The 19,377-nt window shown below is 42.8% G+C and overlaps 2 protein-coding genes across 4 annotated transcripts; one reads left to right on the forward strand and one right to left on the reverse strand.

Annotated features, from left to right (window-relative positions):
• Positions 1-534: 534 nt before the first annotated feature.
• Positions 535-16,932, reverse strand: Prkar1a (protein kinase cAMP-dependent type I regulatory subunit alpha). Of its 3 annotated transcripts, none has more exons than XM_021655735.2 (11): positions 16,807-16,932; positions 13,506-13,688; positions 8,038-8,208; positions 7,216-7,307; positions 6,978-7,039; positions 5,900-5,946; positions 5,105-5,263; positions 3,667-3,727; positions 2,469-2,590; positions 1,649-1,730; positions 535-909 (listed from the first exon to the last, which is right to left on the reverse strand). In XM_021655735.2, exons 2-11 carry the CDS (start codon positions 13,680-13,682, stop codon positions 737-739), a joined length of 1,146 nt encoding a protein of 381 aa, XP_021511410.1. In that variant the 5' UTR covers positions 13,683-13,688; positions 16,807-16,932; the 3' UTR covers positions 535-736. The 3 variants fall into 3 exon arrangements, with proteins under 3 accessions (XP_021511410.1, XP_021511409.1, XP_021511411.1); XM_021655734.2 differs by lacking the exon at positions 16,807-16,932 and adding an exon at positions 16,394-16,528; XM_021655736.2 differs by lacking the exon at positions 16,807-16,932 and adding an exon at positions 15,893-16,046.
• On the forward strand, positions 16,001-18,108 carry LOC132655070 (uncharacterized). The gene is made up of 3 exons (XM_060386201.1): positions 16,001-16,013; positions 16,167-16,961; positions 17,045-18,108. Exons 1-3 carry the CDS (start codon positions 16,001-16,003, stop codon positions 17,113-17,115), a joined length of 879 nt encoding a protein of 292 aa, XP_060242184.1. The 3' UTR covers positions 17,116-18,108.
• Positions 18,109-19,377: the final 1,269 nt, after the last annotated feature.

The following is a 19,377-nucleotide window of genomic DNA, read 5'->3' on the forward strand; positions in this document are numbered from 1 at the left end:
GTTATTAGAATCTGTGAGCTGAGACAGATGTAGTTAAGTCACAACCCAGTACTTGCCATCTACAACTTGATTTCAAACTTAAAAGGCAGGTATAGACAGCCAGCCACACTGGAGTATTTTAGGGTTGGAGGAGAAACACTAGCAATAGACAAACAAAACCAGGCTTGTGTGGGGAGGGGGAGGCGGCGAACTACCTGTGTCTGTCTGGTAATTAGCACAACATAGGCATTTCCCACACTTAAACTAGTTTAATTACAGGCAGATGTCTTTCTACTGTACTAGGATTTTTCTATATTCATTCTTCTAATCCTTAAAGGTTAAAATCATTTATTCTATAAAGAAATACAGCAAACAGGGCCACAGTCTAAATATGTCATTTTATCATATGGAAATGAAAATCTGTGTCACTTAACTCCTGCACTATTACATCATTGTGGTAATTCACTGGTACAGGGACCGCCCTCACCAAAAGCATGGCGCTCGCTGCCCAGGTTGAACACTAGCACTGCACAGAGAGAAGCAGTAACAGCCAAGTCCATGGAACTCTCTATTTATTTGTCAATGAGCATTCACTTAATGCTCCAAATGAAAAATGGTGCAGTAAAGCAACTTTTAGTATAAAGAGACAAGAAGCTGTGAAGCCAGTGGCCACTTGGCGCTGCAGATAGGGAAAAGAAAGCAGTCTGCATGAGTGAAGCATGGACTGGGGAGAAGAGAGAGGCACAGGAGGCAGATCTCAGACGGACAGTGACACAAAGCTGTTGTACTGCTGGATGTTTCGCTTGAGGATATCTGAGCATGGGCCAAGGACACGTTCAAAACGAGGTCGGTCCAACTTAACGCACTTCAAAGGGCCACGCGCAACCACAGTGGCAGCCCGAGGACGATTCATCAGCAGGGCAATTTCACCTAAAGAGAGAAGAGAGACGGCTAAGAAAAGACTAACATCCATGGAAGCCATTTCCTTAAAGGGGCTATGTCTGAAAAAGAGAACAAAGATTAAACTTTTCTACTAACTCAGTAGATGTCACACAACATTTGTACATTAAAAAAATGCTACCAACTAATAGAAAGTAAGTCCCCATTGTCATGCCCACAACCCCAACACTCAAGCGGTGAAGGCAGACAGGAAGAAGGTGACCAGTAGTCAGAAGCAAGCCTCACTGTACAATGAAATTCCAGGTAGTCTGGGCTACATAACGCACAGGTGTGTGTGCATGAGTGTGTGCATGTGTGCGTCTAGTAACTCAGTACAGTTACGTCTTAGAGTAGTTCTCTAAGGATCAAAAACAAGAGTATAGGTTAAGAGATCTAGTATGCAGCATGACTACAATCCCTACACTTAGGAGGCTAAGGCAGGAGAGCTGAAGAAGGCCAGCCTGCACTGTTACCACAAGGCCCTATCTCAAAAGCAATAACAAAGGCAAGATGTGATGGTATACATTTAATCCCATCACTCTAGAAATACAGGCAGGTGGATCTCTGTGAGTCTGGGGCAGGCTGGTCTACAGAGTAAGTTCCAGGCCAGACTCTGCCTCAAAAATAAATAAGTAAATGAGTGAAAATAATTCAGAAGACCAATTCTGGAAAACTACACTGTCTTGTGAAGAAATACTTAAGCCATGTGTTGTGAAAAAGTTTAACATACCAAAGTAATCAGAAGGCCCCAGTCGTCCCACTTCAACAAACTCTTCGTTTTCTGACCGACGCTGCAGGACGGCAGCTGTGCCCTGTAAACAGAAGTGAGAAGCTAAACCCAGGCTTCCTAGCCCAGCAGGAGATCTAAAGATCCTGTGCAACCGCAGCTACCTGGGTGGACCTGGCAGTTATTTCACCTTGTACCTGCTCTTCCAGTCAAAGGTGAATGAGAAGGCAAGTGACTCCCCCCCCCCAGCGTTCTGTGATTTGCATTTAACCAGCACCCTGCTATCAAGATTCTTATCAAGCTCAAGGACTTAAAAAGGAGTTTATAGACTCAGGTTAGTAAACTTCACGGAAAAGACCAAGCCCAAGCTTGCTGCATCTTTTGAAAATAATATTTTTATAGACCAGCACACTCAGGGTTCATGTTTCTATGGGTATGTTTGCAGTGTGACAAGAGTTCAGACTCTGAAGTAGCTATTTGGACCTGCTTGGCAAGCAAGGTTATAGGCAGATGTTTCATATAACACTGACTTTTAGAACTGTAAATCATTACCAAATCGCCTAAGTACTTATGTTTCAAACAATGGTTCAGAATTTGTTATGGTTGAGGGGCTTTTTAGCAGGGCAGAGTAATTTCACCAGTCATGTCTGGTTAGGGCCCTTCCAGAATGTTGACTCCAATTCTTTAAAACTGTAGCAGCCTACACATAAAGCTGTCTTTTGAACTAAATGATAATTTTTAAATAAAATGTCAGTTTTAGGTAGCTACAAATTAGAACTGGCTGTGCCTCTTTAGGTGGACAACACTGTAAGGAATCGAATACCTCTAGGATAATGAAGAACTCATCCCCTGGTTCTCCTTGCACCACGATCTTTTGTCCATCTTCAAACTGGACAGGCTCCAATGCATCAGCTACTGTGAGACGCTCCCACTTGTCCAGAGACTCTGAAAAACAAGAATCAAAAGAATTTCTCTACATATTTGTTATTGCTAAAAAATAAAAATAAATAGTACAATTTAAGCAAAAAAAAAAAAAAAATCTCTCCAGAGATGCAACCTAATAGCATTCCCATTCTGCATCTCAAGAGAGGTCTGCAGGCGGAGCACGCTAACACCTGTCTATAGCCACTGCTGGTCTCGGCAGGACTCGCCTTTCACTGCAGATAGTCCTGAGCCTCTCTTTAACTCTAGTTCACTTTTATCAACTGAATCAATGGCAAAGGACTAAGAAAATGCAATTCTGAACATTACCTGGAAGCAAAGCAAACCTACAAGTAAGCAAGCAACTATAACAGCTTCCCCATACACCCCACTGCAAAGGTTCAAAGAATTCATCCATGTAACCACTCAGCAGAGTTTACTTTGTGAATAACAAGGAGCAAAAAAGTAACTTTTGTTTCCAAGGACCCAACTAATATTCAAAACACTACAACAAATGACAAATAGGTGATCACTGTCAAATCACTGTAACAAAACAAGGACAGATGTCATCTGGGAAAAATAACTACCAACACCCCACACAGGACAGGTTTTAACATCTCCCAGTACATAAGGAAATCTATAGAAGTATGTTCAATTAACCTAAAATTTTGACATGTCTGGATCTTTTCAAAAGAGTCCAGCAAAGATATCTAACTTTTATGAGACAAAACCCATCAGACCCCACCCTGAAGGAGAAGGAGAAGCCGCAGCAGGACCAACTGTGGATGTCCAGAGCCTAGAGCATGTCAACTTCCTGCTCCTGTCAAGGAGACAGGTAGCATCTACAGCATCAAAGCTTTTTCCAATGATCACAGGGTCTGTCATATGTTAGCAAATTGAAATCACGTTAAAATTACCATTAACTCTGTCAAACTTTCAGCGCTGTCAAAATTCTGTATGATTAGCAAAAGCAAAGAACAAAAACCAAACAAACAAACCACCTTGGAAACACATATGAATGAGCTGGAAAGTTTATGTCATGTAAAAAGTTGTGCCAAATGCTTCAATTTATCAATTCTCCATAATTTTCTAAAACTCACCTAAAATAGACACTTTACTTAGGAATTCTTCATACATCTTCCTCTTTCTCAGAGTGCTTCCCTATAAACAGAAAAATGTCATGTTCAAAAGAGATGTAATTATCACACAATGTTATAGGATAATTTATATTTTGTAAACATTGTAAACAAACTAAGAAGAAAAGCAAATACAAAGGTTTTGGCTGTTGCTTCTTGACTTATGGCCATTTTCTGACTTGTGTAGCCCTCTAAAAAGCTTTGTGTATGGATTCTAAACAAGCAGCAGCTATGTAGCCCAGGGAAGTGCACAGTTCTAACAAGTAAGGAAATGCCAAAGAGTTCTCTAAAAAGTAAGTATGTGCCTAATGCCTAAGTGAGCACGAGGCCTGTACACCATAGCTGACTATCTCCTCATAGGCTGCCTGCAGGGAAGAGACTAATGCCACTTACAGGTGAGAACACAGTCCCACAGCCCTAGGCTTACACAGCCGTACCATCCTGAGCATCCTAGACCTCATCTAAGACAAGTTTACTGGGGTACTTGGAAGAAAACAGGAATGTTTTATGTGCCTAAGAGAAACTTTGCTCACAAGGTCAATGACCTCAGCCTTACTACATGCACCTGCATAAGTGTGAATGCACGCGTGTGCACATTACACACACCACCTGCCCTCCACAGCCACGGTTCCACAGCCACTATCACTGCAGACCTACATCTTAGGAGAGAGAGAAGGACAAGGTACAGGACACTGTTGCTCAACATGCAGACGTTCTTGTCATTTTCCACAGAGTACACCAACCGCCAGTCTACTAGAAGTGTTTACCTGGCTTTAAATATCCCAGCTAAACTACTGACGGCTTCCATCACACGGAGTATGTACACCCATTATGTGCAAACACTATGTAGTTTTAGATAAGGGACTTGAATATGCATGGGTTTTGGTGCACATAAATGATAGAAAACCAGAAGAAAAAAAAAAACCTCAGTGGGAGATATGGATGGATGAGTAGATGGGTTCACAGAGGTGAGAGAAGAACATGATGCCCTCTCCCTCAGGTCCATGGGTATGAAATTACCAAATAAATAAAAATATTATTTTAAACAAAAATTCACAAAGACTTCAAAGTATCTAAGATGGCATATTTTAAAAGTGCGTATGTCTATGTGTGGGTCTGTGCCACGAGCACACCATCCATTGCGTCTAGAGAAGGCATCAGATCCTTTGGAGCTGAAGTTACAGGTGGGTATGAGCTGTCCGGTAGATAAAACTAAACCTGGGCCCACTCCAAGAGCAGTACATGCTCTCAATCACTAAGCCATCTCTCTTCAGCCCCAGATTGAGTATTTTCAAAGAGCATATGGGCACCACAAAAAACTTACGAAAACAATTCAGGAGGCCTAGTACTAGTCACCAAAACATGAGTCACATGAGTCAGAAGTCTAATCACAGCCTCTCACCATAAGGATTCTTCGGTAGCTGTCTCGGTCGATGCCCCACAGTTTCACATTTGTCTTTGCTTTGACAGTGGCTGCTCTAGGTGTTCCATAAATCAAAGCCAACTCTCCAAAGCTCCCTCCTTCCCCAACGCTGGTTGCCCATTCATTATTGACATAGACCTAAAATAGAAATGACATCAAAAAGTGTTTGTCTAGATATATGAATATGTTAATTCTCAAACCTTTCCAAAAGAAAGATTTCTGACCCTGTTTTAAACAACAGTATATATGCTACATCTGCAGAGCAGAACAAAACCACTGACTTCTGACAAGTTATATGATCTGACAAAGGTGCCCTGTCAGGCAATGAGAAGTGATCAGATAGGCATTGGCATCAAGTGACACACACTTACAGAGAGCAGTGCTGGGCACTTTATGTGGATCAGGTGACTGAATTTGTTAATAAGCCTATGAGACTGATGTGATTTTTGTCATTTTACCGGTTAAACACACACACACACACACACACACACACACACACACACACACAATTTTTTAAGCTATACTATTTCACAGTAATGTCCTGAGCTCCTTTACACCACAGGACACATGCACTTTCCAATTGCTACCCAGTGAAAGTAGTGCACACGTACAGACAGGCAAGCTACCTTTAAAAAGCTTGTGTCATAAAGTTACCTGGCAAGTGTTGACAGAATTGACTTATTAAGGCTATACCGATCTGCCCTTGCAAACACTGTGCTTACTAACTAGAAATTAAGTTAAAATCAAGATTATATTTTTGCTATTAATTCTTACATCCATTTCTCCTTGATCAATCACATAGAAGTTATCCCCTTCATCACCTGAAAAAGAGCAAAATGTCAGGCTCATTAATGAAACAATCATAATTGTTTAGTGAACACAGAATAGTAAACTCATGGGTGGATGCTAAGTGAGGGAACTTAATGAAAAACAAGCAACATTTTTTTTAAAACGGACATGATATTAATCACTCCTTTTAGTCAACAAACAGTACCTTCTAAAACTGTACTTTATTAAAGCAACTTATGGGACCCATGAGACAGCTCAGATTGTAAAGCACCTGTTGCCACTCAGACAAGCTGAGTTTGCTCTGAGACCCCCATGGAGGAAGGAGAAACATATTTCCATAAGTTGTCTTCTAAGTACCACACACCAATGCTGCAGTGCACACAAGCACATGTATGTGTATTCACACATATAAACACAATAAATCAATAAAATGTAATTTTAAAAATGTTAAGCTACTTATGCATACAAAACTAACTGCTATGGAATACACAAACACAACTAAAAAGTTAATAACAAAAGGCTAGGCTGCCACAAAATAGGTAAATACTTGGCTTATAAAGATCCATGAAAATGTTAAAAGAAAATATCAAATTTGAAAAAGAGAAAAAATTTTAATAGAAAAAGAGAAAATATCCAATAAATATTCTTGTTAGTCTACATGAGCAAAAAGGGTTAAAATTCTGTAGGAGACACAGATCCATATAATAGATGAGCTATATGATGCAAAATGTGAGTGGTTTTGCAAACGTGGTTATTAAATCAATAAAAAAGATGTACAAATTACTGTTCTGAAATTCTACACAATATCTAATGAAAACATAGGCATTCCCTTTACCAGTGACTATAAAAGTTGTAAGAAATACTGATAGAAAAATAGATACTGATAGAAATACTGATAGAAAAAGTGTTCCTTTTAACTTAAGAGAAGTACTTAATGAAGAATTAGGACACAATACTAATGCCAAGCCCAGAGAAGTAAACAAGGTCCAGTAAAAAGAAAACAAAAGCAACCCCCAATTCCACCCCCCTTCCTATAGTCCCAATGCACAGCAGCAGCCCTTACCTTGCTGAATAACTGTCTCTCCAGCAATAAAGGAGACTGGAAACATAGCATCAAAAATGTCACTGCAGAAGAGAAGAGGCCTGGGTTAGTCATTGCAGGTCTCTTCTACAGATTTCAAACATCAGCAGTAAAGCTGTCAGGTTCTCAGTTCTATCACATGTTGAACAACTAAGAGCCTAGAACTTGCAACAGTGACACAAGTTTGACACCACTACCCCATTGGGAAAACTGCACCTACCTTCTCTCATTGTCATCAAGGTGTGAAAATAACACATTCTTTTCGATGGCTTTGGCTAAAGCAGCCATTGTCTTATAGTCTTTTGGTATAACCTAGAAAAATATTAAAGGTCAAATGACAACCTAGAAACCAAAGACACTTCATGTTTGCAACTTGCATTTCAATTAAATGCCATGCCACATAATGGTATTTTGAGTTAAATATTTTTACTACAACACACCTGTTTGATTCACAAACTACTCAACAAATACTGATTAATGCCCCCTGCCTACAGCCAGGCTTATACTTAAAAGATCTGTACTTGATTCCAAGTTAACAACTAAACCAAAAACACCTACATCAAGAGGTAAACTAAGTATTTTAAAACAATTAGATACTTTATAAACTGTGATCATACAGTATTGTTAGTTTCACAAGCATCAAGCGCCTGGAGCCTATTTCTCCTAAAAGTTAAGGCCTAACTAACTAAAATGGTTGGCAGGTTCTGAGGAAGAGCTGTCCAGGATGAATGCAACTTTCAGGATAAAAGGTTAAAGCCAAAACACGAAATACAGGTGTCAAGCAAGAAACCAACAGCATGAGCTGTGAGATAAGGCAGTACTGCCTGCTTCTGCTGCAAAAGACAAGCACAAATATCAGCAGTTGCTCACCGGTTTATAATCACTACTTTCCTTCTCTGTGGAGCTATTACAGCAGTCTGTTCTCAAGAGCTAACAACTGCACCTTTGTCTTTTGTTGAAACAGAGTACGTACTCGTCAAAAGAACATAGCGGACTACGAGGTGCTCAGAAACAGTTCCCACCACTCAGACATCAAAACTACCTTTCTAACATAGGACGCAGCATCTTCCTCTGTGTAAACTTCAGCACTGATAGCACCACGTCGCCGACGGCCCTTGACCACCGGGTTGGGGGGAGGAGGAGAGATCTCATCCTCCCTTGAGTCAGTACGAGTACCAGTTTTCTGTAGATTCTGAATCTGTTTTGCCTCCTCCTGAAAGAAAGGTTTTGGGTTTTTTGTTTGTTTGTTTTGTTTTGCTTTTTTGCATACACAAGTTGGTCAAATTGCACTGAGCCCAGCCTCTTCCAGTACCAACATAGGAAGAAGTGAGTTCCAAATAAAAGGAGGGAGTAAATGAGACAACAGCAAAATCTGAAAATAATCACTGCAGCACAGTTCCTCAGGGTGGTGCAGCATACTTTATTAGTGGCAATGCCATCGATGATTCTGAAATCAGGGACTTCTTTTTATCTACTTGGCCTCTCACTAAAAATGTTCTTAGGCCTGAAGAGAATAAAGTAAGAATGTTATCTTCAAATTCTATGCTCATTTCAACCATTCTTTGACTCTTCCAAAATATCTTTCAAATTCAAATTAACTTAGCAGTAAGCAAATTATTTAGAATAAAAATGCTTTTAACAATGTTAACTACTCCTTTCTTGATTCCTACATAGCTCTAGCCCTGCTTCTAGTGAACAACTGGAGACTCTAATATCTCAGAAAAGGTGAAACTATGACGACCAAGAAGTTATGGGGCTCCTTTCTATAAGTAGTGCTATCATAACAGAGTTCTATTTCTTCCCAGGGAAGAGGTATCAACCCGGGGGGGAGCCAAAATGAGAAAAACAAAAATAACTGTATTATCCATATGTATATTTACCAATGAGCACATTTACTTCTTGACTCAGTATTCTAGTAATTGTGCTTCTAGAAATCTACAACAAGCTCATGTGTGAAAGGACATCTATACAGAAACAATCCTTCTTATTAGTTTTTTCCTTTTTTTCTTTTTTCAAAATAGAACACTGAGAACAACCAAAATGAAGATTACTGGGAACAGCTATACTGTATCTATAGAGCAGGGTTGTTGCCCTGCGTTAGAAAATACAAGCAACTGACAGGGCCCGGGAGGAATCTCAGCCAGTAATGTGCTTGAGCAATCCTAGGCACCTGAGTTCCAAGCCCCATGCCCACTTGAAACAGAGAGACACTAATTCCAGCACTGGGAGAGCCAGCCTGGAAGACCCAGGCTAAGGAGGGACCTGTCTCAAAAACACAAGTTGGATGGCTACTAAGGAATGGACTGTCTTCCGCCATCCACACACCTACATACTACACATGCATGTGCACACACAAGCGTGTGCACACACAACCATTCTTTCAGAAATGAATGTATCTGTAAACACGCAGAATTTACACCCAGAACACTAGCTTCATGCAAAGATTGTAACAGGGTGGAAAGAACTTTCACTGTTAAACCCTTCTATAGCGGTCCAATTACAGTCTGTGACTCATTTAAAACTTTGTATATTTTAGAAAATTCACTCATTTCATTCAGATAGTTCTAGTAACTGCTAAGCCCTTCCTATCCCATATTAACACAGAACTACAAAACTCAAGTCTCCTCTAAGCATTAAAAAAAAAAAAAAAACCAACAAAAACAACAACAAAACTAAGCCCCTCAAACTGATAGACATGTCATTTCAGAAATTTTCATTAAAAGTTTCACAAATGAGCCCTGGGGAGCTGGCTGCCATGTGAGCATGAGGACCTGAGTTTGGATCCCAGCACCCAGGTTTGGCACCCAGCTTCCTATGGGTACACACATCCATAAACCTTAACACTGGGCAGGCAGAGGCAGGCAGATCCCGTCAGCATTCCAACCAGCTGGTCTAGCCATCCAGCCAATCAGTGAACTCCAAGTTCAGTGAGAGATCCTGCTTCAAAAGATAAGAGAGCACCTGTTACCGATCTCTGGCCTCTACATCCATGGATTCACATTTGTGCCCACTAACATACACCACACACACAAACACTTTACGTATTGCACATGTGCGCACGCATGCACACCTCACAAATGAAGTCTCATTTGGGACTATACTCTAGCTAACCGAATTTTAAAGATGATTCTGAGATAACAAAAGCATTCTGCTGTTAACAGCCTGTGGATTCCAGTGAGTCTATAGAACAGCAATCTTAGTGACTCAGAGCCATCACTGAGATCATCAACTTCTAGTATGTACAATAGCATATTTTTATATCCTCACTCTGTTACTGTCAGTCAGCTATGAGTCGCCCTCTTAGCTCTGACTCTATTTACTGGTTAGTAATTTTCCTCATTCTTTCTGCAAATGCTCTGCACTAAACTGAGCTTAAACTCTTTAATTCTTAAGTTCAAATTCTGTTTCTACCACTCTTTTAATATGTTTTCCTAAAACATCTTTCTCCTCCCTGCCCCTGTCATTCTTCTCCATAGACAAGCTTCCTACTTGAGGCTTGGTCACATGACCTGCTTGGGCCATAGAATATATAAGTGGACAAGTCATACCATGCACAAATTGCAGTTGGCCTCTGGTGGCCTTGGATTTCTGTTCTTTCTCTGACTTGAGATCAACAAGCCCTCGGTAATGGCTGTTCTTTCTCCTCAGACCCAGAACAAGATACACCAAGTAAAGACAAGTAGGCATATTGTTGGGGGAAGGTTTTGTGCACTGTGCATTCAAATACTGATTTCTGCATCCAGAGATCTGGTGGCAGTTTGGACGTTGGCACTGACATTTCTATGAAGCATCTCCTGTCTCAATGTTGCATGAAAATTGTTCTCCATAACCTCTAATTGGTAACAGAGAGCTGAACAACCTATAGCTGGGCAGGAGGGTTTAAGGTGGGACTTTCGATCCCAGGAAGAGTGAGAAGGTCACCATGAAGGGAGTTTCCAAGAGGACAGACGAAGCAGGAGCTGCCAGGGAGAGACTAAGATGGCAGGTAGCAGGGCACATGGCTGGGAAGTAGGCCAGGTCAGCATAGTCAGGTTAGAATAGATGAGTACCTGCCCAGCTACAGTGCTTAAAGCTTATGAACAAATGTAACAGGTATCCATGTCATTATTTGAGAACTAGAGTGGGTGTAGAAAAACCCAGTTTTACATTTGGAGTCCAACACAGGGCTCGAAGCCACAACCCTGGGATTAGAGTCTTGTGCTTTACTGACTAAGGCACTAAAATTCTAGTGTTACATGTTGTGGCTGCCTAGCTAACTCCCAGTATCACAGCTATGATTTAAGTTCCCTTAGACCCAACAACTGCCTCAGCCAAGTGGTATGAATACCCTGCTACTGGGGAAGAGGGAGACTGTGCGTGCATGTGGTGCTTCACTAAGAATCTGAAGACACAGGAGACACTCAAAAGTAGTAGATTCAACTCCTTGTATCAAGACAGGCAAAGTTCTAATAAATACAGGCATAAGAGCACTCAAGCTCCAGGCACAAAGGTCTGAACTAAAATGCAACTGTCTCCACTGACCAACTCTGACTATTCTGTGTATTTCTTCTGAAGCCACTGAAGGTTCCAGAAACATAACTCCTGGAAAATGAGGAAAGAGATGGTAAAAATGTCGAGAGTTTACTTTCAGACATCAAAATTAACACGATATATGAAATGATGGCTTTGGTAAAGGCCAAAAATCTAGTTAATTGAAAATTCAAGTGGAATATTGTATGTATTCAACTCTGGCAAGCCAACAAAAACCTCAATGTACAAGAAAGGTGTCTTTATTATGTAACTTTTACTGGGAGAAGAGGGGAAGGTCCATGCATATTAATTCTAAAATCCCACCTACAAAGAAACTACAGTAACGATTATTTGTTGCTTTCTACCTTGGTTAGTCATTAAACACTGCTATGATAATTACAGGCTTTGAAATTAGTGTCACACACTCAACACTCCCTATAAAAAGATAGACACTTAATGTCTCACCAACTTAATCCTCTCATTTGATTTCTACAGTTGTCTGAAGAAGAGGGATCACCTTACCGTGACCCATTTCAGAACCAGATCTCCAGGAACATGCTTGATTTCAAAACAGAGCGCACTCCTGGCCAGCGCACTAAATAATGGCCAGTATGTCCATTATTTAGTGATTGCTTAAGTAAGAGAAAGCCAGCATTTCTACTAACAAGTCCAAGGTGGTAAGGCTGGATTCAGAGGGACTATTTAGTAGTTATCCTTTCTTCAGTTAGTCTAATCATTCTAATCAATAGCATTTTTAAAAACTTCCCAAGGAAATAGTATAAAATAATACCTGCCTCCTAAGCTACTCAAATACTTCTTTAAAATCTTCATATACATATTCTTTTACATAAAAACTTGGACAGTAGGAAACTACCCAAACCAGTGTGAATACAGCAGATATTTCTACTGCACAATTAGGTATTAAACATGAATCAAGAGAAATGAGCCCCAGTGTTCTGAACCTCTTCAAAACTTGAACATTCACAGCAAAGTCATACATTCACAGTGATTTACAGGAGCAAATCAAATCAACTGTTTAAAACACTGAGTGATCCAAAGTGTTGCAGTCATTTCTCGAGGGAAGTGCAGCAAAGCACCCTCTTATATACAACACTGTAATTAGAAATGAACATCCTGGAGGCTTGAACAAAAGCTCCGTAATCAAGAACACTTGATGCTCTTACAGAGGACCCAGGTTCAGTTCCCAGAACCCACATGGTAACTCACAGCCATCCGTAACTCTAGCTCCAAGGGATCTAACACCCTCTTCTGACCTGAGTGGGCACTAGGGAAGCATGTGGTACACACACATCCATGCAGATAAAACACTCATACACATAAAAATAAGCAAATCTTAAAAAAAGAAAAGGGAAGAGATGCATATCCTATGTGCCTGTTGGTCACACTTGACCCACACAAATCACAGATGCAACAACAAAGAATAAAAACCAAACCACATATTTTATGGGAAACAAGTCCTAACCAAAAGTATAAGCACAGTAAAAATGTGCTAACCATCAATCTCCTATCTTCTTCTCCTACAGTTAACTCGTCTATCTCAAGAGTTGAGAACTTATTTAGCTTATACATCTCAAGCTGGATGCAGACGTATTTCTACAGTTTCAAGGTGAGGTAAACTACGGCGCACCTGCTCCTGAAGAAAAGCACTAACTGCTTTAACCATTTCTCAAATCAAACAACTGTCCTGCTACTTTTGATTGATTCTCCCTGTTACAGTCTATTTTAAATATTACTTAAAATAGTTAAAACCAACTGTTTGGAAACCCTATATTAGCCAAACAAACAGCATCAGCTTAATTTCTAAATTCCGATTAAAATTACTACAGAAAAATCCTTCACTGAATGATAAATTTGCATTTCTGGTAATCTTCTTATTTGGTCCGAATTCCTGTTCTCCAACAGGCATAAATCAGCAGGGTTCAGCAGCACAAAGCCTAACAACCGTCGTGGTCATCGCATGTCTCCCTCATTTATTTTTACCTTCTCCAGCCTCTCAAAGTATTCCCGAAGGAACGCCATGGGTCTCTCGGGTCGAGCCGTGCACAACTGCACGATAGAGTCCTTCAGCAGGGCCTGAATGTTGTGCTTCTGCACATAGAGCTCGCATTCCCGGAGACTCCGCTCTTCCTCACTGGTGGCATTACTACCAGACGCCATGGTTCTCTGGGAGAAAAAGCAGAGGCACACTGGGTAAACTATAAAGCACAAAAGCAAATCTGGTCTGTAACTTATTTAAATTCACCCAGCAACAGAATCATGTAATTCTTTTCCTTACTCAACAGAGTTTGTTTAAAGAGTTTGTGGGGGCTGGGATATAAAATAATGTACAGAATTTGAATTCTTCCAAATAAGCATTTCATTTAGCCTCTACTGTTCTATCTTAGCTCAGCAGGCACTCAGAGAAGACCCTTAGCTCCTGGGAGGAAGTATGAGCCAGTATGCCCTGCTGGGCAAGCAAGGCAGGGGATGAGGGCTCTGGCCCTTAAGGGAAATTTCATTCAATCCTCTTGCAAAAGACATCATGATGATGACGTGGGAAGTGTGTAAATGGTAAGCAGGACAGAGAATTACAAGGGCACACAGGTCGGCTCTAAGTGAAAGCACAGAACACAAGGAAGAACATCTGACGCTCCCCTGTGTGCACCTCCTATCCCACGAGCAAAAGCTAATGTCACACAGCAAACCGCCAGGGCAAAGCAGTTATTAGCCAAGTTTTAGTGGAATCAAATTTTCTGAATCAAAAGGAGCCTCAGATGCCTTTTCTCAGCAATCTTTCATTCCATTATCTTTTTCTAAACTCCAGCCCTAGATGAAGCAATACAATTACCAGTGGAAGGAGCTGAAAGGGCTGTAGAACAGGAAAATAATCTCTATCAAGCAAACTATGAATGTCTTCATCTGCACAGGAACACGTTAAAAAACACTGGTTTAAAGCTTGAAGTATGACTCAATAGATAAAACTGCACTTCAACTACATTAATGTGAAACAGAAACACAATAATGGGCAGCCAACCCGCCACAGAATTAAAAGCTTGGTGCTTTAACAGTCACTCCGTTTTCCTCCTATTCCTAATTACTAAGCACTTGAGATTAGAAGATGACTCCCTCGCCACTCTGCAAACCAATTTAACACTAACCACTCATTACAAGGCGCACAGACTCACTGAGGTAAAACTGTGAATTTAAAAGAAACGACAGGATAAAGAGCCACTTGAAAGTGTTACATTGTTATCATTTTGTTTTGACAACTTCCAAGATAAAGGTCAATAATAAGCAATCAACAGAGCAGGAGAAAGTTGGTGGCTCCAAGACAAGTAGAGAAATTAGAAACCACAAAGAGAGACATAAGAGATGGTAGTTCAGAATAAATACTAAAGGGAAGATTTTTACTGTAAGCTAACATTTGTTCTAGCATGCTTCCTGGTCAGACAACTCTATGAAACAAAGAATCCACTTCTGTTGAATTTTCTCTATTTCAAATACTGCAGGCCACCAAGAACACAGATAAAACAAATCTTTTACGCACTAAGGCATCCAGTCTTATTTCAAGAATGTCAGAACCTGTATTTAACTGATCAGAGAAATGGGTCTACAATCTGGTCTTTGGCTGATAGATGACTCAACGAGGCTTAGTAAGTGGAAAATGGTCTATGCATTACAAAGACCAGAAAGGTAAAGACAGTACAAACACTACCCCAAATTACTGCAGTCACCATGTGAAACCCCAAATAATCTAATTTTGTGGCCGTAATATTTTTAAGCAGGCATTTCTTGATTCCACATTTGTACTTCTTTTTAAACCCCAACAACTTAGCTTCCCTCCAAAACAAATACTTTAAAACGTCCCTGCATTGTCTATTCATAAGAGGACAGATTCTTGAGGATATTTGGTTCTGATAAAACTCTCGATTTCCGAAGAGCTACACTGGAGCACATATTTGAAACGCTCTGAGAGCCTGTTGCTGATAACGGCCCACATCTCCTTTAGGATGCCAAGTAACACTAAACAGGGCCTTGGGGGGGTCACTGTCAACTGCGAGCTTTCATTTGTCTGCTCAAGAAACCGATCTATCGTGGCACCCTCAAGTCACTGACTGGCCCCACACCCGCACTGAGCTGGAGGGGTTAAACAGGCGCCGCGTATTCTCAAGTCGGGAGGGCAGGAAAGTGCCCTTCATATCAGTTAGGCCACGGTCATGACCACTGGGTGCAGAGGAACTACCCCTCATCCCCCACCGGGCGGGAGGCCTCAAATGTGGAGCAGGAGGCCAGGGAAGGCTGGGGTGGGCGGTGGGGGATGGAAATCGGGAAAGGACTAGAAGGGTAGGGGGGACAAAGGGGAATGGATCTAGACCGAAATCACCGACTGGAGGGGTGGAGGGAGACGAGCCCGCGAAGGCGAGGAGAGCCAAGTGCAGAAACGACCAGGTGGAGATGAAGACTAGAGCCGAGTGTCAAGACTAGACAGAAGAGCCATGTCGGATTCCGGTCGGAAAAATAAATAATAATAATCGAGCTGTTGTCCTTCAGGAAGTGGGGGAGGGAGGACGGGCGCGGAAGCCGCGGCGCGCGGGGGCGGAGGCGGTCGGGGAACCGGAGAGGCCGAGGGCCGCGCAGGCCCGGGTACCAAGAGACACTAAGGCCGGGGGCGGAACGGCGGTGGGAACGGGCCGAGGGCCCGGTGGCGAAGGGGTGCAGGGGCGGCCCGGGGGGAGCGAGGCCTGCGCGAGCAGCGCGGCCGCCTCGGAGGCGCAGGGGGTGCGGCCGTCCCCCCGCAGCGCGCTCCCCGGGGCGCCATCTTGGCTCGCTCCTGCGCCTTCAGGAACGCGCGGCGGCGCTCCCGGGCCGGGCCGCGGGCCCGCACTCACCTGCGGACGGGCGGCGGCGCGGGTAGGACTTGGACAGGGCGAGGCTGCCAGGGTACCGGGCGTCCTCGCGGCTCGGCTCGCAGCCTCACTCCACTCCGCGATAGCGGCTCCGCGGCAGCTCCACCGGAAACGAGCCGACCGCAGCCAATCAGCGCTCGGCTGCTGACGTCAATGCGCCTCGCTCTGGCCAGAGCGGTTGCCTTGGCAACCTTAAAGGTGCGGGCGCCTGGCTGCCTCCTCCCTCTACCCTTAAGCGGTCGACGTCTATCTAGCTGGAGTGGTTCTCGTGCCCAGCATCTATCCATCTTATCTTGTGGAGAATGCCCAGCCCGTTCCTCGCTCCCATCTTTTTCTTCTATTCCCGCTAACCTGTTTTCTGTCTCCTTGTTGTTTTTAACTTGCCTCTTCCTTACCAGATGTAGGGCTCCTCTGGATTGTTCCGTTGATCAGAGATTCGGCCTCTCCTTGAGTTCCACTCAGGCCCTCTCGTCTGCCTCCCTCCACGCCTCTGCCTTTTCTCCCTCCCTTCAACCCCTCCTCCGGCCCACGTGGGGCGTTTCAGTGACAGGTGGGCCACTCCGCCTTGGGTCCTTGGGGGGAGGGGGGGATACATGATGCTGGGCGGGCGAGGAGATTCCTGCTGTTTTCCAGGCTCTGGAAGAGTAAGAGACCCTAGCGGATCTGCCATAGCTGAGCCCAAGCGGATGCTGGGATGCTCCTGATGGACAAAGTGCTCATCCTGTGTAGGCCCCGCGATACCCGGAGCTCTGGACGGTCATCCGGTCCAAGAAATCCGAGCCCTCATCAGGCCTCTGTTTGGCAAATCTGACCGCTGTCTCCTAGAGTGAGCTGCCATCAGTGAAGGCCATACAGTGCCTACAGAGGCACAAGACATAGGAAAAGACTTACAGGAGGAGACCACCGTCCTCATAATGCCCTTTCGTTCTATCATGCTGTAGTGTGTGGTGGAAAGTCATTGACCTCACAGGAAACCTCAGCTTGCAGGAAAAAGTAGGAGAATTTTGGAGAAAAAGATGACCTCGTTATTCCTTCAGCCAACTTTACCCCATAAATATCTGAAATTGAAAGCAGGGGAGACAATTTTAGACATAGGAAGTTAAATGAATAGAGTGGGCCTAAATAAATACATAAATAAATTAGCCACTTGCTTTGTATGGGTCTGAGTGGCTGCAACTTTTTAACAGCCTTGTCATGTATGTTCTAGGGTAGTGTGTGTAGAAAATATCATGGATTTCACACTTACTACCAAAAGAAAGGCTACAATATCTCCTGCATAATTTTCATATTGATCTCTGGTTAAGATACGCGGGTTAAATGGTATTTTTAAATTTCACCTTTCCAAGCCCGTCTTCATCCTTGAATACCCCAGACTACGATAAGGGCTCTGAATATTAGTTATGATTAACCCCTGGTAGTCAGAGGAAAGAAGGGGAAAAGAAGAAGGAGGTTCCTCCCTTTGCTACCTCTCCCCAGCATGTTGACTATTGGCTTTTTTTTTCCAGAGATGAGTGGAATGTAGGATTAAAGACTTGGTCATATAGGATTTCACCTTCCCCAGTACAAAGAAAGGCTGATAAATGCAACCCTAAGCTGGCAAACAGGAGAGGAAATTTGATAGCACTCAGCATGCCTGGTCCTGCTCTGAGGAAAGGAAAAAAAAAAAAAACACTGAAGATAAATCTGAGTTTGTTTTCAGGCTCTGCCATCTCCAGTGATGGACTTAATCTCCTTGAGCCTTATTTTCCTCTATCTCCAAAAGATAAATGAGACTGTATTAATATTGACTAATAAAAACAAATGTGTGTATAGCACCTACCACATTTGGAAACTGTCCTAGGTGCTTCAGACATACTCATAATCATTCTATGATGCAATCGTTTCAAAAGGCCATGACACCAGAAGCCAAGTGACTACAGCTAGTGTGGTTCAAACCCAGGCAGTGATCATAGATCACCCTCCTTTGCAGCATGCAACACACACACACACACACACACACACACATACACACTGACCCGTACAATGTGGGAAACATCAAATGAGAGTTTTCTTCTTCTTTCTCTCCCTTCCTGAACTGCAAGGTTAAGTGTGAGCGGTTTTGTGTCTAAGCATTAGCGTTACCTTCCTAAGGCAGCTAAGCCACGTTAGAAGGAGAGAAGCAAGCTGCTGACATTGAGCCCGATGTTTGGAGTGACAGCTGCTTCCTTGCTAAGACCTGGCCAAGCATCCCCATTCAGCGGCACGCGGGCGTCGGTCCAGCCACCACCATTTCCTGTGTCGGTCACACTCAGCCTTGTTCTAGCTGCCAGATTCTCATATGCCAGGGCTTTAGAAGACAAAAAGGGAAATGGGCAGTAGATAGCTGAGCCTGGGAGGGTTCACTGAGACAGCTGTTGTGAAAACCCAACAGCCTCCGGGCTTTCCAGAGGGCGCAAATGTGATTGCAATGCCACTGGGCCCCTCTGAGAATGCCAACTTGTCAATTACATGGCATAAATAACGGTGGTTTGACCATGGCATCTTCAAAATTTCCCCTCCCCAGAGACCCTCTGCCCTAGACTCAAAGGTCTGTCATTTTTTTTTCTTTCAGTGTGTGCCCTTAAGAAATTTACATTTCTAGGAAGTAAGTTTGTAAGTAAATTTTATTCTTCAAAATAGAATCCCATAATTGCTATCACAATGTTTGTGAAACAATAGCAAAAATAGTGGTTTGTTTTTTTTTTTTTTTTAAACTGGGACATAAGAAGCAAAAGCAGAAGAAAACTGTAGCATAAAAGGAATATGGTAACCTAGAGGGATGGCTCCGTGGTTAAAATCACTTGCTGCTCTTGTAGAGGATCTGGGGTCACTTCCCAGAGTTCACATGCCAGCTCAAAATCTCCTGTAACTCCAGTTCCAGGAGACCTAATACCTCTTTTCTAGTCGCCTCAGGCAAGAGGCATCTATGGGAGAAGACCAAGCATGCA

The sequence above is a fragment of the Meriones unguiculatus genome, chromosome 7, assembly GCF_030254825.1.
Source record: "Meriones unguiculatus strain TT.TT164.6M chromosome 7, Bangor_MerUng_6.1, whole genome shotgun sequence".
Lineage (NCBI taxonomy): Eukaryota > Metazoa > Chordata > Mammalia > Rodentia > Muridae > Meriones > Meriones unguiculatus.

Bases quoted from the DNA above. Each gene is read 5' to 3' on its own strand.
- Prkar1a (XM_021655735.2), bottom strand. From the start codon at position 13,682: ATGGCGTCTGGTAGTAATGCCACCAGTGAGGAAGAGCGGAGTCTCCGG. The intron at 5,264-5,899 runs GTAAGAATTAAT...TTTCTATTTTAG, and splicing joins TTGATCAAGGAGAAATGGAT to GTCTATGTCAATAATGAATG. The intron at 1,731-2,468 runs GTATTCGATTCC...TTCTGTTTACAG, and splicing joins AGTTCTTCATTATCCTAGAG to GGCACAGCTGCCGTCCTGCA.
- LOC132655070 (XM_060386201.1), top strand. The intron at 16,962-17,044 runs GTGGGCCACTCC...GCTGTTTTCCAG, and splicing joins GTGGGGCGTTTCAGTGACAG to GCTCTGGAAGAGTAAGAGAC.